At 38.3% G+C, this 16,245-nt stretch overlaps 1 protein-coding gene across 1 annotated transcript in view; it reads right to left on the minus strand.

Moving 5' to 3' along the window:
* LOC104287505 (phosphatidylinositol 3,4,5-trisphosphate-dependent Rac exchanger 2 protein-like) overlaps positions 1 to 16,245 on the minus strand; it is a gene marked incomplete at its 5' end in the record, with an annotated part of 76,535 nt that overhangs the window by 21,065 nt on the left and 39,225 nt on the right. Inside the window, 2 exons of the mRNA XM_009886221.1 lie at positions 1,948 to 2,138; positions 4,211 to 4,277. Coding sequence (XP_009884523.1) covers positions 1,948 to 2,138; positions 4,211 to 4,277 — 258 coding nt within the window. The remainder of the gene's footprint in view (positions 1 to 1,947; positions 2,139 to 4,210; positions 4,278 to 16,245) is intronic.

The raw sequence follows: 16,245 nt of genomic DNA on the forward strand, positions 1-16,245 counted from the left end.
CCACTTCAAAAAATAATAGCAGAAGAATCCCTTCTAGTCTCTAAATACATGAGTTTTGCTCTGAACTTTTGGAAATTCAGGGCAAAACGCCTTTGAGTACCTATAAAATCTCAAGTAATGCATTCCTTTTTCCTGGAGGGCCTATCTTAAAGCATCTCTGATAATGCCAAGAGTTGATGTTTCTTTCTCTGAACAGATGGTAGCCACGAAGGCAGTATTAATGCACAAGTGAAGTAACAGCGTCTTGTACAAAAGCTCAAATGGACTCGCTGTAAAGGAGAACTAGTCACACTTTAGAGAAAAGCGTTTTGCATCTTTATATAAGTGATCTTGAATCCTTTAACATCTAGATGGAAACTCACACAACACATTTAAACCCCATTCCCTTTGTTCATAATATAGTCTTGAAATCCAATATATGGGTTTTCTAATCTTTTGTGGTTTTAAAATATACTTAAATAGACATTTAATAGTTTATACCTTTGACTTAGTCCGAGTTTTGAGCAGAAATTTGATGAATAGTTTATTGAATAGAACTTGAATCCATGAAATCATAATGAAACCCAGAGGTAGTCTTTTTCAGCTTTATAAAAAATTGGCAGAATTAACCCCAAAGTCTTTTCTGAGCACATAAGACATGAAACTGAAACCTTGATAAAGAGCCAGAGAAAAGCTGTATAGCTTCATGGTCTTCTGAAATGACAACTTCATGTCAGTCCATGCTACATAGTATTTCCATCTTCATTTGATATAGTGACTAGTGTTAAATAATACAGCCTTTTTCTGTTATTGCCTAAAATCAAGTGCAGTATACAGCATGCTATATATACTTGTATCATTGATAGAGAACAATATAAATAGTCTGCTGCAAACTCTTTTAAAAAAAAGGGCAAACATTGTTTTTATACAGCTTAATTGTGGTGGCTATATATGGAGCTTTTCCTGTTTTTTATGCCTGATAGCTGCAATGCAGATTATGATGGTTTTTTTGTTTTTTTGCTTCCTCCTCAAAGCTCTTTTAAAGAAAGAACATTACTTAAAATGAGAAGAAAGTAATGCTCATTCTAACACAATGTACTGTTAACCAAGTCTGCTAAAATATGGATTTTCATAGATCAGAAGCTAAGGAATATTATTTTTAACATTGCTACCTGTAATCTACAGTTTAGAATTCTTATAAAAAGAGACGATATTTAGCATCAGATTCTTGGCTGTTTGGTTTTTTTGTTTGTTGGGATTTTTTCTTCCCTCTCCAATTGTAGTCTGCTTTTTTTGCTATAACGTACAAAAAAATTGTAATCTGGCCAGCTGGAACATAAACATATTTCTGCCTTTGATGAATATCATTAAGTACTAGAGAGTTCTACAATGACCCTATTTTCATATATACCTATGTCTATTAAAATTACTGTTGATGACAAAGATCAGTTGATTACACCTCAGTTCATTTTTCGATATTGTATTAATGACACCAACTGTTTTACAGGCCAAACTTCTAGTTATCATAAGGCACACCTGCAAAAACGTGGATCTCTTCTGTTTCCTTTTTTCCCCTTGAAACAAGCTCTATTACAATTACCCATAGCTTACAAAGCAAATACAAATTTCAGCATTTCTTGCCTGTATTAAGAGTTTAATACAGTATGTGTTATTCACCTAGGAAACCATCCTTTTTCTACTTTAGCGATTAAGATTTCTGCCTTTTTCTGACTTGAATAAGGAACAATCAATTACAAGTGCACAAAACAAAATCATACTGCTCATTTCTGTCAATCACTGAAAATGCCTTTCTAGAATTTCACCACCAATCTTTCAAGTGCGTTAGGTATTTCGTTTAAGATGTTAGATATTTATTGTAAGACCTCTATAAATAAAAAAGCCGCAATCTCCATCCTGCAATGACTGAATGACTGACTAAAACAAAGGGAGGAAAAGAAACTGTCATACCGGTGAACTCCACTGTTGCACATAATGATGTGACAAGCTCCAAGCCTGCTACAGAGTTCCGAAGACACTGAAAGCAATCCAACTCCAGAAGCACTGCACGCAGTGTATGCACAGGCAGCCGTGCGCTTGGATCGGATAAAGGACCCTATCAGTCGGTAAAGTTCATCCAAGCAATTGAGAGGCCTCATCAGCTGCAAGAGAAGAAGAGAGAGAGAGATAGATTTAAATATTTGCTAGTGAGAGCACATGAAATGCTCTTTTAGAGCAGGTCATCACAGATGCAGATGGAACAGGAGGGCTGGCTGAGAAAGCCGAAGCCGAATTCCACACCATAAATACAGAGGACACAGTCTTCTGATACATGACCTATGACAACTTTTTCAAACTTTTAAATTCTTACTGTCACTGACTGTTTCATTATCAGTCCTGTCTACAGAAGTGTTTTCACTGCAATAGACTGAATAGAACCATCAGTGCCATTTCCATTAATGGTATTGACAAAGGGAAGCCATGAAGAGGCAACCTACAACCGTACGCCTATACAGGAGGGATGCCAAAACTGGTTAACTGACTTGCTGAGAAAATCAACTTATAATTAAAACTTTGTCCTTCATTTATGCAAATGTCTATTTCCTAATCCTGGCTAACAACAGGGAAAAATAAAAGTGAACACAAGTGATAAAAACATACTACAAAACAAGAACAGTTAACTTTGTAGTGGGACTTACAATAACCTCAGCAATACCGTAGAGAAAATGAAATGCTACACACAGTAAAGAAGGTAGCTTCAAGTGGAAGGCTGCTCTCAGAAGAGGAACCTTCAAGAGTGGTCTAGCAACAAAAGACATCATCTCATGGTGCTTTGTGTAAAGGAGATGTTCACAAGACAGTTTTGCAGATCTCATAATTCCAAATTCCCTATTCTCTTTATTCCAGAAACACTTAAAGATTCCAACTCCCTCCCTCCCCCCCACCTCCCCAGCCCTAATCAAAGAACAAACCCTTTGAAACACACGTTCGTTTCCTAAAGACAGTTTTAACTAATTAGGGAAATGGCAGCCTCACTTGCTCCTATATGAAAATTACTTCATTGGAAAGCACAGAGGTCAAGTAAATCAATTATAACACCCAGCATATTTAAACCTGGGCACAAACAGATTTAACTTTGTTTAGATCCTATTGGTTTATCTTGCACCCATTTAAATTAATTTTAGCTGGTGCCATTTACTAACACAGAGCTACGGAGAATAGAGCAAAAAGCACAGCCACAAACAGATCATGCACTCTCAGCCTGTTCCAATTGCAAAATAAATGCATTAGCTTAACCTATCATCCCTTGGTCAGGTCTGGATTAAGAGGCACTTTTATCTTGCCCTTGAACTTTTCACTGAAATAGACAGGGAACAGGTTTAGGGGTAACAAGCACTCCACCTAAAGCTACATGTCTCCTGCTGCATCTGTGGCTGCTTAGAAAGCTCCGTTGCTGACTCAGCAGGGAAGGAGAGGCACAAGGCACATGTCCTCCTTCCCTCCCACGCAGTCCAGCATGCATCCAAGGAACAGGAACTATCAGTCTGTTATCACCCATGCTGGATGATACTGACATAAAATTTTAGTCTGTCACAGGGCTCAGCTGATGACCACGGTATTTCTCAAGGCACAGCAGCTGAATCGCTTCTGAAGTCAGTGTGGGCAAGACCGGAACAACTTCTTGTTTCCCCGCTACTGGGCTGCAATATGGGCATTAGCTCTCCAACAATGGCACAGAGCATTAAATGCATTTTCATAGCCCCCGAAATCTTTCAGTCACAGAGGTTTAAAGAGAGATGAAGGCATTTGAAGAAAGCCCAAATGAGGAGGTTCAGAAGAAAGCCTTCTGAGCAGGATGCTGAAGGAGTATTTAATTTGGAACAGCGCTTCCAGTTTTCGGAACAAAGAATTTCTGCCTGCACCTGCTCTCCCCCTACCCTACCCTTCCACCCCCCACATCCTCCTGGAGGAATTGCACTGCTCGGAAAGCTACAGTTCCTCTTCTCAAAAACATTGATGCCCTCCAGCCACAGCTTTAGATACAGAACCAAATGGCACCACATACCCCTAAAACACAGGTGGGACAAAATGCTGCAAGAGAGTTCCTCCTCTCCCTGCCCCAGCTTTAAATAATTCTTTTTTTTGATGGAATTAGGAAAGCCTCAGGAAAGGATTACAATAACACAGTGTGTAACATGCAAAGTTTAATTAGGTACTTAACGTTTTTATTTACCTTATCTATATAAGCTGCTTTAGATGTTGAATTTGGAGGCAAGTTTGACTTGTCCAGGTAGAATGCCCTGAAAGAATAAACAGAATAAGGCAAAAATTGTTAATTGTTTAAACTGCTGAACAAAATGTATCTAAGTGACTATTCTTAGACACCATCCTAAAGTTGGATTAATTTTTTTATTTTATTTTATGCTAAAGAGGATCAAGGAATAATACATGGGTAAATAGGCACTATCACTCTTTCTTTTAAAGTAATAAGGAACATTTTTTGTTCTGGAGACAAAAACTGTCCCTCTGCCTTTTGACAGTACAGTGCAAAATTTTAATATCCAGTTAGTAAAAGAACTGGATATGAAAGTGATTTCCACCAAAGCTATCCATGAAAAGGTTTGTGGCAACTGTCTAGATTTTAATAGTAACTTCAGGAAACTTGGCATATAAACAGTGCCTGAGCCTCATGCACTATAAGCTTTTTTATATTAGCTTTATATAACTGCCATAATGTAAAACCAAGAATCCCAAACATGAAATGCAGTACAGACGAAGGAAACATACACATACATATAAAAAGAAATGGAAAAGCAAAAACCCCTATTAGGGGCAAATATGCATCATACAAGCAAAATGGCACTTACAATGTGTGCCCTTGTGCGTGCATACGCAAATAAAAACCAAACCAACTTTCTTTACAATTTCTGCACACTTCTTTGAAAATGAGTTAGCGCATGGAAGGAAAAGCCAAAGAAAACTGTCATTCACCTGCAGAACACAAATGCGACAGAGAAAGCATACTTACTGTATCAGATTTACCTATCGTGTACTAAAGCTCATCAACCCACATTCTCCCAGCTCCTTCTGTAACTGTAACTTACCCATGAACAGTACCAGAAAAAGTGTATATAAAATGGAAAAACGCAAAGTGCGTGGTTTCAAAAGACAAATGTTGGCTAATTTCTGTGTGGCACAAAGGAAGGCTTCCATGCTATCCTTCTCTCTTAAACCATGAAAACTTCTCTAATTCAATGCTAAAAAGGAAGAGAGGAAGCACAGAGCTCTTCTCCCATCTCCTTCAACTCAGCAACCCTAGAGGAATTATTTTTTTATCTTTCTACCTTACAAGCGAATTAATTGCTCACCACAAATAAGCTATCATTAAACACAGGCAGAGAAAATATCTTACATATCTCTGTGATAAGATCACAGTTTCTCTGCCTCTGCAGCATCACTTAAGAAGAAAACAAATTTTCCCTGCCTATGGTAGGGGGTTGGACTAGATGATATTTAAATGTCCCTTCCAACCCAAACCATTCTGTGATTCTCTGATCACAAAACTCATTCTGCTGGTTGAAAAGCTCCTAAAATCCTGCTAGGGCAGCTGAAAATAGAAACACCTGGATGAGGCTTCCCTGCCTGGATGAGGCATCCAGTGAGAACCAGGCAACAGCTACCACTGCAGCAATTCTGGCCAAGGTTAAAATAAAGCAAACCAAGAAAAACCCCACTGAACTACAGAAAATGTAGGGCAAAAGAAAACCCAACCAGATTCTCCAGAGGAAACCTCAGGGTATCACTATGATCCAGCTCCACTGCCTGTACACAAGGAGGAGATCTGACAAAGTCACAGCTGAGCCACGACCCAGGCTGGAACTATGGAGTGCAGTAACCAAATTTCAGTTGCAACAAAATATCAAAATAATCACTGAAAAGAATGCATCTCTGCATCCTAACTCTCAAATTACAGGATCACCTGGATCCTCCAGTCATGAAAACATTGATTCATATAACATACATGGATAAAAACTGCTCTCCCCCTTTTCTTATGGTTTTATTTCCGAGAGAAGTTATTCACATTGTTACGTCTTTGCAGGGCAGGGGTGCAGACCGCAGATTTGAATAGCCTTTTATTCTTCAATAATCCGGAATTACTGAGCTGATAAAAAAATCCAGCCACCTTTAATTCTCGTAGATTTTGCTTCCCATAACTCTGCAGTTTTGAAAAGCATCTTCCCCCACATTTAAGGTTTGAATTAATCCCCTCAAAAAGCACAGTAAAGCCAATCTAGTTCTGTTAGTCCATTAAGCCCGTTGCATGATCCATAATGTACTGTGTCAAAGGAAGCTGGAGACTATTGGAAGGAAAAGAGGTTTGCAGAGAAAATTACTCATAAATCACTTTGAGTGGCCACTGCACATAAAAGCTACCTCAGCAGCAACAGACCAACCTTTTTCTTTGTTAGCAAAGCTAAAAAACAAAGCATCACTCTGCCATCCACTGAACATTATCAGACTGAAAGCCTATATGTTTTGTCCTGCCATGCCACAGGAAAATCTGCTTCATTCAGAGTCTGCTCAGCACTCCCATTCTCTTTGGACTGTTATTTCAGCAAATTCAGCTGCATTAAATGAAACCAGAAAGCAAATACAGAACAGTACACACATTAATGGAGTACACAGAAAATAATCAACTCAGGGTACAAAATGAAGCAACATGGACACTAGGATGGGATATACAATTACAGGAATTACTCCACTAATTCAGTCAATTATTCATTAACCTAAAGAACAAACAAAAATCATCTATACACAACACTAATTTTAAATATCAAAATATCCTGTTACAAATGAAACTATTCCCCCCCAATCAGATAACACTCCCAGATGTTTCTCAAGTGCTTTATTTTTATTGCTTTTCATAAAAACTGTCTTCAGTATTTTACAGAACATGACAAACTGTGGACAGCATATAAATTTCCAAAGCACTTCACTTAATTACAAAATGCTTGTTAAGGTCCTTAATCATATTTTATGGGAAAAGTTAATGGCAATCTTGGCATGATGCCCAATTTGGACAATATTTTCTAATCCATTTGAAATGAACAAGAATGAAATCACTTTTGTCTGCAAATGTGATGCTGGTTTTGTTTCTAAAAGCCTTACAATTTCTCTAAACTGTAGCAGAAAAGTCTTTCTATCAAAAAAAAAGGTAGAAAATCCAATAGGCATTAAAACTACAGGGGGTTATTGCTGTGGTCCACTATTGTTAAGATATCCCCTATGTAACAATGTCAAATAATGAGACAAGTATGTCTCACGGAAAACTTACACTGGAATGAGGTAACAGACACCTTAGGGTTCAAAAAGAAAAATCTATCACAAGATGGATGCTTTCCAAGATGTTTTCCCATAACTTGAGTACAAAGGAGATGCTGAAGTACTGATGTTTTCTTCTGCTTCTGCTAAAATGCTTCTACTGAAGCATTTTACAGGGTACCCCCCAAAATTGACCTGGACACGTAAAATCTTGAAAATTTGAAATATTGAAAATTGAACCCTAAGGAGGCTCCAAACCTGTAGAGACACGCATTCCTGAAGAACTTTGTACATGCAAATAATTCAAGCAAAGCCAAGTTTCTAGTCTTACTCTCAGTTTATTGTTCTAGGAAGCCCACAGGGTTATCCTTGATGCTGATCATCTTTTCTTTGAAATACAAGGATAGTAAAGAAGTGGCTGGAGTGGGGGAGATGGGAGAGCGCAAGTAATTGGGTTATGGCATTAAATAAAGGCAAGTTGAGGGTTCTGCTCTGGAAAGCTTTTGTTTGGATGTTATAGCAGAGAAGAATTTAGTCTTATATTTTCTTCATCACTGTGACATACATATAAATAAATTCATACTATCTTCAATAGAAGGATGGAAATATATTTTAATTCTACTTGATTTTCAGCCCCTTGGTCACCAGATATTCAAGATCATGCAGATAAGCATGGTCAACAACATGGCAAAGCATACATCAGTACAGACATGCAGAGTCATAATGTGTTAATTCTTTTCTTCAGCTCAAACTGTAAAGCATGTATTTATGACATAGATAAATAATATTTCTGTGTATTTGCAAATATACGTGCACATAATTTTTATTTCTTTAATAACAATCCTGTGTTCTGCTATCTGGTTGTTAATTATATAGGTGAGCACGTGTATAGCATGCATATTACATATATGTATACACACATATTTGGAAATGCATTTTTTTTACATATATAATATATATAAATACAATTGTTTCTGTAGTACAAAGTATCCATTGCAGAAAATTACTTGCTGCCACAGAAAACAAATCTAAGTGTTTTACATGTTCTTTCCACAAAACAGTAAATCTCAATAAATGATAAATTAACAAGTATAACTACCCTCTCTCAGCCTATACTCAGACCTAGTGATTTTAAATGTGTCCTAGCATCTCTCAGTGATATAATCCTATGTAGTAGTTAAAGAAAGGTTTAATTGTAACAAGAGAAAGCCTTCATGACAGTACTATGATTTTAAATTCTCAAAGAATTTTTAGGAAAGTATTAGTAGTAAAGTAGTAATATTTTGACCTTTCACAACTATCATACAAACTGACATGCAGAACAGAAAATTTTAACACCATGTGGCTCTGAACTTACCATGGGTAATTCATATTTCATACGTAAGCAACTCAGTAAGCCCTTCCTTTGTATTTGGCACTGGTGAGGCCCAACCTTGAATACTGTGTTCAGTTTTGGGCCCCGTCAAGAAAGACATTGAGGTGCTGGAGCATGTCCAGAGAAGGGCAACAAAGCCAATGAAGGTTCTAGAGAACAAGTCTTAGGAGGAACGGCTGTGGGAACTGGGGTTGTTTAGCCTGGAGAAAAGGAGGCTGAGGGGACACCTTATAGCTCTCTACAACTACCTGAAAGGAGGTTGTAGTGAGGTGGGGGTTGGTCTCTTCTCCCAAGTAACAAGCAATAGGACAAGAGGAAATGGCCTCAAGTTGTGCCAGGGAAGATTTAGTTTGGATATTAGGAAAAATTTCTTCACTGGAAGGGTTGTCAAGCATTGGAACAGGCTGCCCAGGGAAGTGGTTGAGTCCCCATCCCTGAAGGTATTTAAAAGTCGTGTATATGTGGCACTTAGGGACATGGTTTAATGTAGCTCTGCCAAGTCCACCATTAACGGTTGGACTCAAAGATATTAAGGGTCTTTTTCGACCTAAATGAATCTATGATTCTATGATTCCTGGCTCACTCCAGGCACAAAGTGACAAACCAGCTTTTGTCAGTCTCTACTGTAAGTGTAAGCAAACAGAACTTTGGGGATGTGACTGTAAGGTGAGACGAGCAAAATACACAGAGAAAAGAGGAGAATAATTAGATTCAGTTATGCACAGAAATACCTATAAGTGGGGAGGGGTTTCAAGAAAGTGTCAAGAAATGAAACCTGAGGGCTTTCTTGGAAACTGTCTGCTTTAGTGGAATAGGCTGGGATACAGACTTTCAATCCTGTAAAACTGAATTCCTAAGAAACTGGACTAAGAAACAGAGGGGGTGATTCTTCATAGTGCTCTTCATTTTCTTGTAACCCTGCAGCACCCGGCTAAACTATTGGTCTCCCACCAATTTAAACTCTCTCCAGTCTGTGAAGAGGGCATGTTGAGAAATTGGTGCTAGATTGAGTACAAGCATCTGAGGTGCAAACTGAGGAGGATGCTTGCAAAGGTACAGCCCTACTAACCCAGCAGGCACATCACAGCCCCACTCTTGTGTCATAAACACACAAGCAGGGGATCACAGAAATGTGAAGACAGAAAGTCATGGATGACAAAAAAATGCAAAAAAGTACCATTTGCTCCATGTAACACTGCCCACTTTTCACATGCTACGTTTTAACTCCTATTTTTCCAGTAACCTAGTCTCCAACATCTCTACCTCCTTCCAAGACCACTTGAAACCATCCTATTTGTGACGTGAAAGGGAAGTTCTGGGGCCATAGACCAGTTACAGCTGCCTCCCATCATTATCCAAACAGCCAAGTTCACACTGAACCCATTAGTACTAACTAATTGCTTCCACATTTGCCTTTCAGACAGTAGATGTCTCGTTTTAGGCTCCTGATATTCCAGACAGAGAATACACTGTTAAAAAAGACAACATGCCAATTAGTCCTTGGGTGGTCAGGGTTTCTACAACAGCAAGGACCTGTACAAGCTGCAGGCTTGAGCTGGATTGCTATCCGTGACCAGCAGTGAAAGAAAAGGCTTCACCTCTGATCACTGCTGATACATGTTCTCTGAGTTTGCAGAGGATAAAGAAAGCAGAATGAAGCAGATGCCCACCTCAGTGAGCAAAGACTCATATATATAATCTACCAAGACACATAATTTTCAATTTCAGAACACTACCTATAATAAATAGTGATCATACTTTGTCAAAAGTCTAAAGAAAAAATGAATTTAAACTCACAGAAAGAAGAGGGGAAAAAACCCAAGCTAAATTCAAGCCAGCTGGCAATATCTTTTAGACCAGCTAGACAAATTTAATTTACTTTGTCCAGGATCTCTCTATTCTCTCTCTGGTCTTGCTTCACTTAAATGCAATGAATCTTAATTTCTGTTCTACCTAAAATGCTTCTCATTAAGTTCATCAGGAGACAAATTTAGCTATTATTTCCTTGTTATGTCCTTCAGAGTGAATGCCTAATTTTCAATCTCTTCTTCATAAAGATTTTGCATTTAAAGAGAGTTCAGCCACAAGTATCTAGTTCATTCGGAACCAAATTTTAAAAATCTAAAGGGCATTAGATTTCCAATTTTTATAGTTATATAAACTACATGATAAATTTGTGTATGTAGCACTGCGGTCCAGTTTTACTGTTGCTTTTTTAAACACAAAGCAACGTATCAAATACCTAGTACTGAAAACAGGAAAACAGTTTTTCACCTGCTTTATAAATATCCTGCTGCACTGAAAAGAAAATGTTCTCACAAAATCACTCTCTGAAACCTGTAACTCTCCTTGGGTTACTCTTTTCTGAATTTGATGGCAATGACCAAAACTGTTAATGTTGCTCATTAACACTTCGCTCTCTGAAGTGGATAGACGCAAGGGAAAGGAGAGCAAGACTAAAATCACAGGACAACAGCGGCACAAGGACAAACAGCATAAGCTTCTTAACCACATGAGCAATTTGGTTTGGAAAAGCTTTCCACTGGAAACAGTGGGGGAAGGAATCTGCCAGTTTGAAGGTGGATTTTAATGCATTTAGTTCAGGAATTGATATATAATCTGGTCTTTGCAATAACGCAGGTATTGTCTTGAGGAACCACCAGTTTGTTCCAGAGACAGACAAGCTCTTTCTTTCATAGTAATTAACTATCTCTAAGTGGATATGTCCTTTATGTCATTGTATCTCATTTATACCAAAGCAACTATTAGAGAATTTTAGTTCAGCCTGAAGCCATGAGTGCCATCACATCTATTTTCTGCTTTGACTAAATTATACAGGATACGGAAAACATCAGCCTGCCAAGAAGCCTGCAGCTTGAGAGGCTGCTGTGCATGTATACGTGCGTGTATAAATAAAAAAGATGTTATATTCCTCAGACAGATTTTGTTCTACACTTGCATAAATTCTAGGGGCAGAAATAGTTTCCTTTTCTTGTCTTTTTAAAAATTAAAAGAAACAAGAAAACCCACCAACATGGAAACCTCATGGATTATAACATCCCTGAATAAAGAATGAAATTAAATTTGCATCATTCTGTGGACTGCTACTTATACCATAAAATAAATACAGGAGGCTTCAGACAGAGAAACCGTCTGAAGTTACATTGTAAATGAAACACTTTAAAATGACAAATATTACATTCAGCGTAATCAAATGTTCACTGTAATGAGGGTAGTTAGCTAAATCATTTGTCATTAGATTCACTGATTATAATTGCTTCCTTAGCGTAACAGACTTGCATTTACCTCCTAAAATGATATCCAAGAAAGCAGCAACATAGCGAAAAAAACCCACAAAAAATGGCCTTTTCCCTTTACTGCTTGCTTTAATTTTTCTTCTATTACGGCTGTACAACGTGCTACAAAAGTAGCTGCCAATAACCCTGGACACAGCTGACTTCAAAGAATAGTTCCAAATCACACAGAATGGTAGGCAGGAAGGAAGGAACATTTTTTCCAGACCTTCTTTGTCTACTGATGCACAGGCAAGTTAATTACTACACAGTGGTAATTAGCACCCACACTAGTGGTGGGGATGGATAGCAATCCTCAGCTGTCTTTCCCACAGCGTGATCCTATCTTTGGAGTTATAACTGGGTCATTATATAGTCAGGGGCGTCACGAGAAAGTGCCATGCTGGGGATAAAAGAAAAGTTACGGGAAAGTAGAGCTCTCCTAACCTCACCTTCATCTATTATTTTGCTTATTTCCCCTCTGAATATTCCCAATCCAAGACACCATATCATCGGGAACCAAATTTTAAAGGTGTTCATATATTTAAATGCAAGCGTAGGTGCTGAAGAGGCATTAAAAATGCTTACAAATCTAAAAGCCAGTGATTTCACTAATTTCTCATCAGCTAAAAATTATCTGCATAGACAGTTTTGGAATCCAAACAGGTGTATTGTTGTGCAGTTTTAGGCACCTGCATTCCAACATAGTTTGCTCTTGCAGTCAACAATGTGCAGCGAAGCTGTCTTGGTTTGAGGTAAAACAGAACCCACTTTCTTTTTAGTAATTTTGCTTTTCAGCTAAGCCTCTTCTAACTAACAGAACTCTCTGTAATTAGTGGCATATCTGTCCGACAGTGTCCACTTCCAGAGTGACAAGACCTGATTGTTAATAATTTATGCCAAGAAATCTTATGCAAAGAGGCTCTTGCTCATACTTACAGCTATAACACCCAAGGGCAGCTCACTTCGTTATTTGCCCTGTTGGAGGGTCGGAAGCGGAAAAGCCTAGAGGTGTCGCACCCGCGGGTAGGAGCGGACAGGACAGGTGACCCCAAACTGACCAACAGGGTATTCCATCCCATCTGCCTCATGCTCAGTATAAAAGCTGACAGATCAAAGGGTCAGTGCTCTTTCTTCAAGGGCCGGCATCCACGGAGGACTCTGTTCATCTGCCTTTGATCCTGATCTGTGTGTTCCTGAATCCAGATCCAGAATCCAGTTGCTCTCTGTCACTGAGTCCAGTCTGGGACCTTCCCAGTGCCAGCCAGTGACACGATCGTCATCTGGGGAGCTCGATACGGTTTTGTATATACTGTATATATTTCATTATTTTCTTTTTATTATTTTATTAAGATTTTCATTAAATTAGTTTAGCTAGAGACCAACACAGAGACCCAGAAGCTGGAAGTATACTCGGTACAGCCACAGCCCTGCACGCCAATGGATGACCTGTGCCCTGAACAACCTCTCTGCCTTTGAGATACATCCCTTATGTCCACACCCAGGTCCAACAAAAAGCTCTTAAAGAGCAGATGTGCCTGGACTTTTCTGATTAAGAGGCAAACCAGGAGCTCCTGTATAAAATTCCATTTTAACAGAATGTCATAGGAGGGACTCAATTTTTTCCCAGAAAGAGAATTCACAAACAAAAAAAAAAAATAAAAAGAAAAAAGACTAAGCTGATAAAATGTCAAATAGTCACAAAGAAAGAAAGACTGGAAGAGCAACCTTCCTTACTACTGTAGCCTGAAAGTCCCATCCTGGGCCATCAAGTCCAAAAACCTCTGATGACTTGGACAAACATTACAGAATTTGTCGTCCCTAAACTCATCAAGGTCCATTTTAAAAAAGGGCTTACTTCTTGCAGGAAGCTGATCCAAAAGCTGATTTCTCTGAGGATTAAAACTGTTCCAATATCCAACTAATCGCGGGATATTATAAACTGGCTGAGTTATGGCCATTCAGCTAACCTGCCTGTCAGGGTCTGTCCCAGCTTCCAACAGGCCTGAGTTGCAACCAATCTTTTGGTCACAGTAATGACCATAAAATTTATTTCTATGCAACATAATAATAATAATAACTACCATACTGAATCTCACTTTGCAGGAAGGAGACCTTTACCAAATATAAAAATCATATTGAAAGGATAGAATATATTTTAACTAAATAATTCTTAAACCAGTAATGCTTCAAAAAATAAAATTAAAGTTTACCCTCATGCTTTTACGATTACATGACTGAAGATCTGCAAGAGAATACTTCCAAGAAGCCAAGCAGTCTAAGAAAATACAGTGCATTTATGAGTTTTCATTATTCCTATCAGCATTTGTAGTAGTTGTGGATTCAAACACCCCTGCACTATGGAAGCAAAACAGTCTCTGATATCTGCAAAAGGACCGATTCAGGATGGAAAAAACCTATTTGAATGGCAAGAAGCACCAAAGGAAGAAGATGAGGAAAAGTGGGAGGAGGCAGGAGAATACAGAATGGGCTCACTTAACATCAGCCTCTGTACAGGTCAGATACACAGGTTCTTTCGGGTCCTCTTCTAAATTAGAAGACAATTACTGAGCTATCAAACACATACTAATAAAGATCTTTAAAGTCTTTGGTGACCTAATTACTTTCACTTGGTTGTTTCTCATTAGCAAACTTTCTGATGAGGTTAAATTTACATTGCTGGCAACTACTAGCACCAGCTCAACTTGCAAATGGAATTTGAGCATAACTTTCTTTTCCTTATTGATGTCAGAAAAGCAGAATTGGTGAACTATGAAAGTAAGTGCAATCTGGCTGACTGTGAAAAAGAAATCCAGTACGATTAAGAATAATTGTGGGCCAGATATTGAAGATCTCCCAGCAGTTTCAGAAATTTCATAAACTAGGTATTGGTTGGTTTGTTCTTTTTTTTTTTTTTTAATAACATCTTTATTCTCATAAAGGACCTCCTACGTATTGCTGGGGTAGGGGGTATTGCCTCAGGAATTGCAGAAAAACTCAACTTTAGCTTGCCTTAGAATAAAAGTTCCCTTATATTATTAATTAGATTCAAACAGCCAGGGTTAAGTCTTTTAAAGAAGATGGAGGGACATTCTCTCCATTCCACACAAGCATGAAATTCTATAACCGATTTTTGACTGTCTTTCATGCATTCTCATAAAAATGATAATCTTATCATTACTATTTCATAGTTGAGGTAGTATTTGCAAAAGCCCCAAAGCAAGAACCATGAAAGACAAAAGCTCTTATAATGCTCACATCAGTGTCAAGGAGGACAACTTTGCACCTGGATTTATTGTATCTCTTCTGATACTGTGGAAAAGCTGGTCACAGTTCCATAGTTATGAATGAATTTTGCAATAAAAGCAAGGATTCAGCTTCTTGACTTTATAAGATGGATAAAGGTTGTCTTTCCTGAAATCCACTAAAAACTTACTAATATATCCGTTTATTCATTCAAATAAATAATTTGTAAATTAATTCTTTTAAGGCACACATCAGTATCAGATTTGTCACCCGAAAGACACCACATTACTGAAAAACGTTCTATGTACTCAAACTTTAACAAGACTTTACCACAAGAAATTAAGAGGTAGCTGAGCAAAGGTGCTACTCATTGTTAATTTTACTGTCCTGCCTGGGTACATCCCAAGTTAGGCCAACACCTCTGTTTGTAAGTGGGACCATACACAACAAAGCTGTCTCATCTGTTTCACATTATTTGAGCACTATTGTCTAAATGCGTCAGGAATAAGGGACGCTGAACTTGTATCAAGAGTTCTCATCAACAGATGGCTTGGCTGCAGTGTCGCTGCCAACCAATGGCTTCATTCCCACTAATCCCTATCCTCTTCTCCCACTACTTTTTCCTTTGCTGTTGCTCCCATTTGCTTTCTGCTACTGTAGCGATGGAGAGATTATAAGACGGTCATCGGATGGTCATTTCACTAGCAAGCAATGCATTCCTATTCTATGGAGAAAGAATGGTTTATGGATTGTGTCTTGGATGACTTATTTTATTACTGATTAGGTGGTTCTGCACAGAGGATTTCTTCCACACGAAGAGTTTAAGATAGTATTATTGCACTTGAGTTTGTATCCAGGGAATATCCAATTTCACTTTTTTGTTCTTCTTCGGAGCAATTATCCAAATGTTAATATCTTTGGCTGCTGTAGTTACTTTATTAGATTCTCCTGGCCAAACACCTACACAGGCTAGCAAATGGCAGAACAAGAACGAAGCATCTGCTTTTCTGTTTTTCCTCTTCACATTATGTC

The sequence above is a fragment of the Charadrius vociferus genome, unplaced genomic scaffold (assembly GCF_000708025.1).
Source record: "Charadrius vociferus isolate BGI_N301 unplaced genomic scaffold, ASM70802v2 scaffold885, whole genome shotgun sequence".
Taxonomy (NCBI): Eukaryota; Metazoa; Chordata; class Aves; order Charadriiformes; family Charadriidae; genus Charadrius; species Charadrius vociferus.